This window comes from Atta cephalotes, assembly GCF_000143395.1.
Source record: "Atta cephalotes unplaced genomic scaffold scaffold00007, whole genome shotgun sequence".
NCBI classification, from domain to species: domain Eukaryota; kingdom Metazoa; phylum Arthropoda; class Insecta; order Hymenoptera; family Formicidae; genus Atta; species Atta cephalotes.
In genome coordinates this window covers 7,196,794-7,208,691 of record NW_012130071.1, presented here as the reverse complement: position 1 = coordinate 7,208,691, position 11,898 = coordinate 7,196,794, and the positions used below count along the sequence as shown (strand labels likewise).

Genomic DNA, 11,898 nt, shown 5'->3' with positions numbered 1-11,898 from the left:
ATGTGGAAGAAATGGCAGCTGTTCCATGCCACGGATTTTCAATCACTGATGTATCCCTGCTTCACCTTCAGCAGTATCCTCGGAATATTTTCGTACAAAATCAATGGTTCAACCTTCGAATCTTCTAAACAGCGTTACATTCTAGCAATCTTCATTCTTAGTGTTTTCAGTATTTACGTGCTAGTAATGCTCTATGAGATTAACATTGCTGGAACAATTTATGGAAGTGTACCTAAGATTCTTGAACGCAACTGCTTATACATATCCGCTAACTTTATGATGGTCGTCGCATACATTTTGAGCGATTCTCGAATGCACTTGTTCCAAACTATGATAAATGTCTCTTCAAAACTGCCTATCAATGCATATGAAAAATTATCTAAGTTGATCCATGCCAAGGATATCTTCGGTTTCTTCCTTCAAGTTATAATGGAAGTGGTTTCTTATTCTAAATTGGATTTTACTTGGCACAAATTGCCTATATCGTACATTCATCTGATGGTATTGCAAATGGATATGTCGTATATGAATTGTGTTTGTATATTGAAGGCTTGTTTTAAAAGGATCGATGACAATCTAGTAAATTTGCGAGAATTCATCATGAACGATGAGCCGCATCTCTCGAGACGAATCTATCACGAGAACAAAAATTCATTCCTGTTAATGGAACTCAAAGCTTCGAAAAAGCAACATCTAGCAATTAACGATACAGTGCAGATGTTAAACATGATTTTCAGTCTGCACATCCTCACTACTATAATTATGACTTTTTCTCAGCTCACTTTTCATCTATATTATTATATAAAAGAGTGGGAAAGTAGCATATTTGAAAACAACATATTTAATATATTTTCTCATATATTTTCAATGATGCATATCACGATTCATTGTATAAAGATATTATTGATAGTATGGGCCTGTGAAACCAGTAAAGACGAAGCCATGAAGATTGGAATTACTGTTCATGATCTGCTTAACAATACTTCAGATAAAGAAATTACAGAAGAGGTAAATGAAAAAATAAAATTTAATTTTTATGTTTATCTGACATTTGATTAATGCAACTTTTTTATATTTATATAAAATCTATTAGTTAGAGTTTTGTAATTAAGTGTGCTATAATCTTTTTGGGTTTTGCAGTTGCATCTATTTTCTGTGCAAATATTGCATCGTGAAAATATATTCTCTGCGAAAGGTCTTAATGTGGATGTTACTCTTCTTATTGCGGTAAATGAACAATTATTTGCTTTTTAATTAATTCGATGTTTATTTTTAAATCTAATGTTTATTTTAAAATCTGATTTTAGATAGTGAGTAACATAACTACATATCTATTAATTTTAATACAATTTTCTATTAGTGCACATTTATGCAATGTTACGGCAGTAAATAATGGTACACAAACTTAATTAAAAAGAAGTATATAATTAACAACAGAAAGAAATTATTAAATAGTTAAGGCTTTTTCTTTTATAACATAAGAATATGTACACATACATAGGATGTCTAGAAATAATCGCCAAATATTTCATGAGCAGGTAGAGCGGACTAAACTGAGTCGAAAAGTCCTTTATCATTTTGTAAGTATCCCCAATAGTTAACGAGATATTAATCTTTAAAGATAGCCGAATACTACTGCGAAGTGTATACGCCTACCGATCGTATGGCGCGCAAGCCGTGGGGAGCGGGAATAGCCTGGCAAGCGCGCCGTCCTATGGAGGCTTGCGGTGGTGTGCGCGACACGGGGTGCTTGCCAAGCCAATCCCCAACTCCCAAGGCTTGCGCCAAACGATCGGTAGGCATATATACTTCACAGTAGTAGGTCGGGCGAGTGCGCTTTCTTTAAGTTAATATCTCATTAACTATTGGGGAAATTCACAAAATGATAGAGAACTTTTCGACTCAGTTTAGTCTATCTGCCCATGAAATATTTGGCGATTATTTCCAGACACCCTGTATACAAAACATTATATGATGCATTTTAGAAATAAGTCTTTAATATTTTACACTTCCGCTTATGTATCCTTTTAGCATAATAATAATAATAATGATATAATAATAATAAACATATTTGTAAAAAAATGTTGTTTCGTGTATATTTATTAATTAGTTTAATTTTTATATCGTTATGAGTTGATATTATTTTAAATTTATTTTTAACATATAAAAAATATTCAATTAATAGGTATATCAGATCCCCAAAATATTATTGATCATTTTGCGATAATTTAAAATTTAATATACGAATAAATATATTAATAAAATCAATGTTTATATCAATGTTTTATGTCCATCCATAACACGTATAATTTTTAAAAAGAACTTCTTTATCATTATTATAAAAGTATACTTTTTATTACTAGCAATTGATGCATAGAATTTTATCTTTTTCTTTTATCTTATTGTTATTAAATCTTAAATATTAAAAGTCCGCTAAAGTTATTTCATAATATATTTTAAATTTTAAAATTGGCTCTATTAAGATTATTCAATGAGTACCTTCTATTTCTTTTAAATAAATAAGTAGAATAATGTTCTTAATATCTCTGTAACAAGAATTGATAACAAGTTAAAATATACATACAAACAATAATAGTTTCAAACAATTGTTTTGAACTATGTAATTTTGAGATAATAGATTAAGTGATAATAGATTAAGAGATAATAGATTGAGATAATAGATTAACAGTTATATTTATTCGCATGCACATGATTATATTTTCATGCTTTGGCAAAAACATTCATTTTTAATTTGTCCACTATATTATAATACATCCTTTTTTATTATTAATATTACTGTTATTAATATTTAATATTTTTATAACTATTTCTTTAGCGCAAAGCAATTAATTTCACTATAACAAATGGAAATAAATTTAATTATAACAAATACTTTGTAATATCAATTAAGGAAAATTTGTTACATTGTAATTTACAATACACAATACTAAACGTAATAATTATCGATCGAATATCATCATGGTTTCATCATATTTTCTATTAATAAATGATTTCAAGGTAGTATTTCAAGGTAGCAACAATTTTACAGTTATTATTATTATTATATTATTATATTATTAACTCAAATTCTCTGAGTATAGATCAACGAAAAAAATTTATATTTAGAAGCAGTTAGAATTCAAAAGTTATATTCAGAAAGAAATTCTTACGGTAAAAAAATATATACTAATATTATATAATATAAAATATAATCATTTTGAGTAGTATATGATATAGCTTATAACGTAAATTATTGTATTCATATTGTAGCTACTAATGTTGAACAAAATTACACGAAGCTACTAAGTGTAAAATGTGGGAAAAATAGCAACTGTTCTGTGCTACGGACTTTCGATGACTGATCCTGTTTCACGTTTGCAACATTATCGGAATATTCTCGTATAAAAACAATGTTTCGATTTTCAAAACTTCTAAACAGCGTTAGGTATTATCAACTTGTTCTTTGTATTTTCTGCATTTACGAACTAGAAATACTTTATGGGATTGATATTGCTAGAACGATCAAATTTAAAAGCGTACCTAAAGCCTATTCAGTTGTGTAAGCGTAGTTGTAAATGATTGTAGCTGCAAGAATTGAATGCAGTAGAATATTCTCCTCATATCTATTGGTCAATCCTTACAACTACAATTATTATGCTTACATAAGTGTAGAATGAGCTTACACTTGAGCGTAACTGTTTCATGTACTCGGTAAATTTCACTTATATCACGATCGTTACATATATTTTCAGTGATCTTCGAATGCATTTATTCTAGACCGTAATGAATATCTCTACGAAACCCATAAATTCGTATTAAAAGCTATCTAGATTGATCCATACTAAAGATATTCTCGGTTTCATCTATTTAATTGAATGTGCGATTCTCTAATAGAAATTCATTTCTGTTAATGGAACTCAATGAGTTAAAGAAACAGCCTTTGGTGATCAGCGGCACAGTGTAGATTTTCAGTCAGCTTTTCGCTGTTATATTTTGTTGAATTCACTTTAATTTAAACTTTTACATATTGCATTGAAAAAAAAAACGATACTAAACCAATTGGATAATCAGATTTATGAATTGTATTTATTAGTAATTATGATGTATTACCCTATAAAAATGGCCTTGATAGTATTATAAGCTTGTGAGACTGATAAAAAAAACCAGGCCATGAAAACACTATCGTTGAAAACATTATCGTGATTATTATATACTTAATAACATTTCAGATGAGCAAATAAAACACGAGATAATTTTTTTTAATGTATTTCTAACTAAAAGAAAGCTTGCAATGTGTATAATAGTAATCCCGTATTTAATTATAATCTCACGTGTTACAGTTATAGTTGTTTTTTTTGCAAATAATGCACCGAGAAATGCATTCTTCGTAAAGAGTTCGTTATGAATGCTACTTTTCTTACTGCAATAAATAAACGAATATTTACTTCTTAATTAATATAGCTTATTTTCATAATTTTAATTTTAGACAGTTAATGTAACTGTATGTGCATTAATTTTGGTACAATTCTTCCACGCATTTTTGCGGAAGGCTTGCAAATAGTGTTACACAAATAATTTACTAAAAGAGATATACTAATTAATGGACGAAAAATATATTATTATATAGTAAAGATACTTTTTTTTCGGAATTATAAGAATATATATGTATAAATGTGAATGCATACATGTGAATGATATCGTTTTGAACTTACTGAATAATCTATTTAGATAAGAAATTAAAACGTTATTAATGTTAACATCAAGAAGTTAAATAAAATATAGACGAAAATGTAGACGAGTACGCTAATATATAGTCGAAAGTACTTTTAATATATAAGAAAATGAAATAAATTACAAATATGTATACATATAAATATACAATAGAAATTTATCATACGAGAATAAAGGTACAAATATCAAATTTCAATATTCAATGTTATAATATAGAAATTTTGTATATACAATTAAAAATTTAATATTTAAACATTTTTTTTATATTAAGGTTATTTTGAAAAAGTTATGACTTCATGTAGAGCACAATTAATTTGACATGTATGAACACATGATTTTTTTTAGTTATGTTCTGTTCTGTTATATTCTACACATCAAAGATAATTGTTACTGATCAAAGAGCACCATGGTTACATTATTACTAACAATTGGCGATTTAGATATTGTTTCGCTGTTGAATACTGTTGCTACAGTTCGAATTGCCTACAGTTTTAAATAGAAACTGGTCAAGTGTAAATTAATAAATAATCCTTATTAAATAATCTTGAATCCTTATCGAATAATCTCTACATATAGAAAGAAATTCTTTCACAGTATGTTAATTCTAAAGTGTAAAGATTAATCATTTTTGGACAATGTAATCTAAAATGCTGTATGATATAATTGTGGGAAATTCCTACTCTACCGATAATGATAAATTTGTCATTGAAATTTCAAAGATGCATTAAGTATAAAATATGGAAAAAATAGCAGCTGTTCCATGCTACAGACTTTCAATCGCTTATATATTCTACTTCACTTTTTGTAACATCGGAATATATCTGTACAAAATCAACGATTCAAACTTCTTTCGAAACTTCTAAACAGCGTACTTACGTATTATCAACTGTCATTCTTTGTATATTCTGCATTTACGAACTAAAAGTGCTTTATGAAATTGATATTGCTAGAACGATCAAATTCAAAAGCATACTTAAGACACTTGAAGTTTTTATACACGCGATAATTTTATCGCGATCGTTACATATATTTTGAGCAATCTTCGAATGCATTTGTTCCAGACCATAATAAATATCTCTACAAAACTGTCCATAAATTCATATCTAAAGATGTCTACATCCATACGAAAGATATTCTCGGTTTCGTCTTTTTAAATTAGACACGCGACGTTCTTTTATAGTGAGATGGAATACGATTAACATAAAGTTATTGTATCGTACATTAATTTCATAGTATTTCAGATGAATATGCTATATGATTTGTATATTGAAAGTTTGTTTCGAAAGAATTGACGATAATCTGCTAAAGCGTGTGATAAACAATGAGCCATATCTATTGACACAAATCTATCACAAGCATAGATATTTATTTCTGTTAATGAAACTCAATGCTTGAAGAAACAGTAGTGCTCAGCGATGTACATACTAAATATGATTTTTAGTCTGCAACTCCTCGCTACTACAGTTATGATTTTTGTCGAACTCACCTTATACTTTTACATACTGCATTGGAATATTGGCACAATAATAAACCAACTGGATAATCCGATTTATGATCTGTATTTGTTAGTGATTATAATGCATTATTCTATAAAAATAGTGTTAATAATATGGGCCTGACCATGAAAATTGAGACCATCATTCATAATCTACTTAATAATATTTCAGATGCGCAAATAAAAAAGGAGGTAATTTTTTTGTAAGTATCTTCTTAACTAAAAGAAGTCTTTCAGAGTTAATAATGATACTCTTGTATTTAATCTCACGTGTTACAGTTGCAACTATTTTACAAATAATGCACTGTAGAAATGCATTCTTTGCGAAAGATTTCGTTATGAATGCTACTCTTCTAATTGTAAGTGAGCGATTATTTGTTTCTTAATTAATTCAATATTTGCATATTGTTTATTCTCATAAATCTGATTTTAAATAGTGGGTAACGTAATTATATATGCATTAATCTTAATTCAATTCTTATATACTATGCAATTTTGCAACGGAAGATTTGCAAATAATGTTACACAAATAATCTACTGAGAAAGTAATAATAAATAATTAATGGATCAAATATATATATATTATTATAATATTGTGAAGTTAGCACCTCATTTTTCAAAAAATAAACTTTTCGTTATCGTTATATAATAAAGATATTTTCTTTTTTAGCGATATAAGGATACATGTATATAAACATATATATATATATGCATGTGTATAAACATATTTGTGAAAAATATCATTTTGAACTTATTGAATAATTTAATGATTTCGATAAGAGATTAAGACATTATTAATGTCAATATCAATAAATTAAAACAATTTTGAAATTATTTCTAATTTCTATATAAGAAAATTCTATATAAGAAAATGAAATAAATTATGAGTATGTATACATATAAATATACAACAGAAAAATGTCATACGGGAATAGTTAAATCTCAATGTAAATAAATTTTAAATACTCTATATATAATAAAAATCTAATATTTAATATTTTTTAAATTAATTATATTACTTTGAAAAAGCTACCAATTCATGTAAAACACAATTAATTTGACGTATGTACATATGATTTTCTGAATTATACTAGTTATGTTTTGTTTTGTTTTATTATGCACATCAAAAATGATGATTGTCGAAGAGCACCATGGTTACTTTATGACTAACAATTGACAACTTAGGTATTATTTCGATGCTGCAATTGCCTACAGTTTTAAATGGAATTGTCTGAGTGTAGATCAATGAAGAATATTTATCAAATAATCTTGAAGGCTATATACAGAAAGAAATTCTCACTGTAAAATTTATATGAATGCTAAAGCATAAAAATTAATCATTTTTGGACAATACATCTAAGTTGTTATATGATATAAGTTATTGGAAACTTCTATTTTATCAATAATGATAAATATATCACTAAAATTTTGAAGATACACTGAGTGCAAAATGTGGAAAAAATGGCAGCTGTTCCATGCTACGGACTTTCAATCGCTTATGCATCCCTGCTTCACCTTTTGCCACATTGGAATATTTCCGTATCGCATCAACGCTTCTACTTTTGAAACTATGAAACAGCGCTGTATTCTGACAACTGTCATTATAGACTCTCTGTATTTATGAACTAGGAATATTGTGTAGAATTAACATTATTGGAATCAAGTTTAATATCGTAGGTTTTACTTTTGAACGCAAAATATAATTGAACGTCAAATATAATAAATATGTTTGTAAGAAATATGTTAATAACTTGAATTTAAAATTTGTTAGCGATAGCTTCGGTTAGTCCTGTCTAATATTTAAATTAATTTAGATTTATTATAATTTTATTTTTCTCAGAACATGATAAAAAGTGAAACATATTTTTGAAATGGACTTTATAATTAAAATTAATTTTCAAAAATAGCTTATTGAATATTTCTTTACCTTTTAAGCTAATTCATTTATTAAAGATGATTAAAGGATATTTCATCAAAATGTAATGTGATTGATAAATTAGCGTGATAACATTAATGTCTTTCGTCATTATATTTTTTATTATTGCTAAAATAAAGGAGATTAGCCATCCTGCATGTAATTTATAGATTACGATCTGTTAAGAATTTCACCAAAGAGAATATGTCGATTAATTTTAATCTAGATAAATAGTTAGATTAATCTTTATCAATAGCTTATACTTGTATTATTCTAGTTTCAATTTATTAACATTACATTTGTCACACATGTTTTTCACGATGTGATATTATACTTCAAAGCAATTGCGTAATTTAATACTTTAGTACACAATATTAAAAATAATATTATAAAATAAATTAAGTTTAATTTAAAATATTTTAATAAATTCACGAAAACAATATACTATAATATTAGTTGCACAAAACTCAAATATCAACAACATGTTTTGATCGAGAAAAAAATATTCATAATATTTTTTCATTAAACATGATATAATAAACTATATAAAAATTAAAAATCTTAAGTACCAAATTTGTATACGCGTGTGTGATATTATAAAAAATATATCCTACTAATGGATAATGTGTGGAATATGTGTGTGGAGAATAAAATTTTAATCATTATTAAAATTATTAATCTTTACGAGCTATCGATGTATACTGAATTTATTGTTTCGTGTATATGTGTACATATATATATATATATATATATATATATATATATATATATAAAATACTAAAATATACTGATATGTCACAATAATTATTATGTAACAATATGTATGCTGTACTTCACATGATAAATGATTGAAGAGTGTCGTGGTTACTTAACGACTAACAAACTCATTCAGTTTGGTCTCGCTTCTCGATGCACTATCTGTGTTTTCAATCTTAAATTTAAACTCACCAAATGTAAATTAATAACAAAGAAATATATCGGTATATAACGTTTATGTTGTTAGAAAAATAAAATTAAAATGTATATATATATATATAAATATATAAAAGAAGCATTTGCAGATCACATTCATATTATTGATAAAGTGTATTATTAATACACTTAAGATAAAATTCATATTATTAATAACTGAAATAATTAATAACTTATAGTGTATTGATAATAGGATTAATTTTTAAATTGTACGTCAATAGCTTAGATTGAAGTTCTCCATAATGAAAATATTCAATTCTTCGTCAAAATTCTACAAACGGGCCAAGGATAAAATACAGAAACGATGACAATTGTTTCACGTACAAACTTTAAATCCTTGATGTAGCCTTGTTTCATCTAATTCTGTCGCATCCTCGGAATTTCATACAGAATCGACGTTTCAACTTTCGAGATTTACAAACCGCTTTTCATTCTATGAACTTTATTATCTACGTTTGTTATAATATTGTAAGTTGCATTGTAAATTTGCGAGTTGATAATATTGTATGAGATTCACATTTCTGGAAAGATAATAATAAGGGTATTCAGAATTCTCGAGCGTAATAATTATTACATGCTCGCTAATTTCGTAGCAATTGTGACTGGTTTCACGAATACGTTTGTTATTGTTTAGGCCATATTGGACTTGTCAGCAATATAAATGAATTAACTATTAAATATTAAATATTTGTTTGAATAAAAACTGTACATCTATCCTGTGCATGATGTTCATTTTATATCAAATTCTTCTGGAGTTCGAGATAAATATGCTATATATAAATTATGTATGTACTTTGAAGGCCTGTTTCAAGAGAATTGATGAGAATGGCACACTTGCAAAAAATCATAGTTAAGCCACGTGTATCAACGTTAACCTGTCAAACGCAGAGAAATCAATTTTTACTGATAGAACTCAAAATCTTGAAAAAGCAACATCTGATGATTAGAGAATGCAAATGTTAAATGTAATCTTCAGTTTGCAATTTCTTGCTACTATATATACTCACAACTTTTTCTATTATCATTTTCAAAATTTATTCTGCAATACGTTGGCAGGATGGAATATTAATTAACATTGATAAGCAGTTCATTTTCATACTTTACATCAATAGGATGTTACATTATAAAAATAACATTATTGATATGGGCTTGCGAGACTAATAAAAATCATGTCCGAAGAGGAGAAAATCATGCAAGAAATCAGCACTACTGTTCATGGTTTACTTAACAATATCAATGATGAGCAGATAAAAAATGAGGTAAAGAAATACGAAAATAAGATTATATTATTTACATATTATTTTGAAAATATAATTTATATTATAATAACACAATAAAATCTGAATATAAGTCTAATCTAAATCTGAGTATAATTATGATCTCTGATTAGTTTAAAAGTATAATTATGTTCTATTATTTCTTCCATATAATTATTTGAAAATTTGATATTGCAGTTGCAGCTGTTTTCTATACAAATATTGCATTGCAAAAATATATTTTCGATAAAAGATCTGACTGTGGATGCTACTTTTCTCGCATTAGTAATTACTTATAATTATTTGTTTTAATAAAAGGTTTATTGCTTACATTAATTTTTAGATAGTGGGTAATATTACCACGAACCTAATAATCTTAATACAATTTTTAAACACGTCTCATTTTTGCGATGAAAAGACAGCAATTAATATTACACAATCTAATTAAAAAAAGTACGTAATCAGATAAAAAAAGTAATTTAAATATTAAAAAATATAAGTTTCATCACTATTAAAATCATTATAAGGCAATATTTTGTATTTTTCAATAAAAGTTTTTATGTAATATATGTAATTGATATAATAAACTCTTGTATTATATATACAATCCGTATATAGATGTACAATATGTACAACATTGATAAGCATTTTACAATAACAAAACCTTATTATTTTGTTTTGTAACTTTTTTTCAACAATTCGCAGGATCAAAATCGATTTTTTCCTTTAGTTCTTATCATATTTGGCTTGTTTATCGATTCATACAAGGCGAATTCTGTTTAATCAATATCCAGATTATCAGGCGCGATACAATTTATTTAAATGCAATTTAAGTCATAATGTATCTATTTATGAAAAATACCACTTATATTCTTAAATACTATTTGAATATAATTGCTAGTTGATCAAAATAATAAAAAAATTAATTTAAAGTTATATTTTGGATCAAAGAAAAAGTTTTGCAAATTTTTTTCAGTTCAAAATTATATATACAATATCTTAAAAATGAACGAAATTTAAATTTAAAAAAAGACTTTTAAAGCTTGAAATCTCTATTTTCGAAAAGCTATATTTTTGCTATATTTTTTGAGTTTCTGTGAATATAATAATTTTTACATATAAAAAACCTACAAGCTGAAAAAGATAAAAAATTTTCTTTTCACTTTGGGTCTTTCATGTGCTCAAAAAATATTTTCGAAAATTTTCGACTATCTACCATGAAAGCTTTTCCTACAAAATCATTTTTTAAAAATGTTCCTATAAGTTTTTTGTTCCTAATTGTTAAGGGCAATCAAAGTCAGAATGCTTTTTTGTTTAATGCCTGTAACTCGCTAACAAAAAAATCGTAGGAACATTTTTTAAAAACAAATTTTTAGGAAAAATTTTAAGCTTTCAAATTTCGCAACGAATATATTCTGTATATAATTTTAAGCTAAAAAATCCGCAGAACATTTAACTCTAACCCAATACATATATATATATAAATATATATAAATATATATATATATAACTTATAAAAAAAAAATTAT

General features: G+C 26.3%; 1 protein-coding gene across 1 annotated transcript in view; it reads left to right on the top strand.

Moving 5' to 3' along the window:
* LOC105627035 overlaps positions 1 to 11,898 on the top strand; it is a 13,706-nt gene continuing 1,808 nt past the window's right edge. Inside the window, 6 exon segments of the mRNA XM_012208315.1 lie at positions 1 to 794; positions 10,148 to 10,213; positions 10,215 to 10,305; positions 10,307 to 10,372; positions 10,568 to 10,654; positions 10,713 to 10,800. Coding sequence (XP_012063705.1) covers positions 1 to 794; positions 10,148 to 10,213; positions 10,215 to 10,305; positions 10,307 to 10,372; positions 10,568 to 10,654; positions 10,713 to 10,800 — 1,192 coding nt within the window.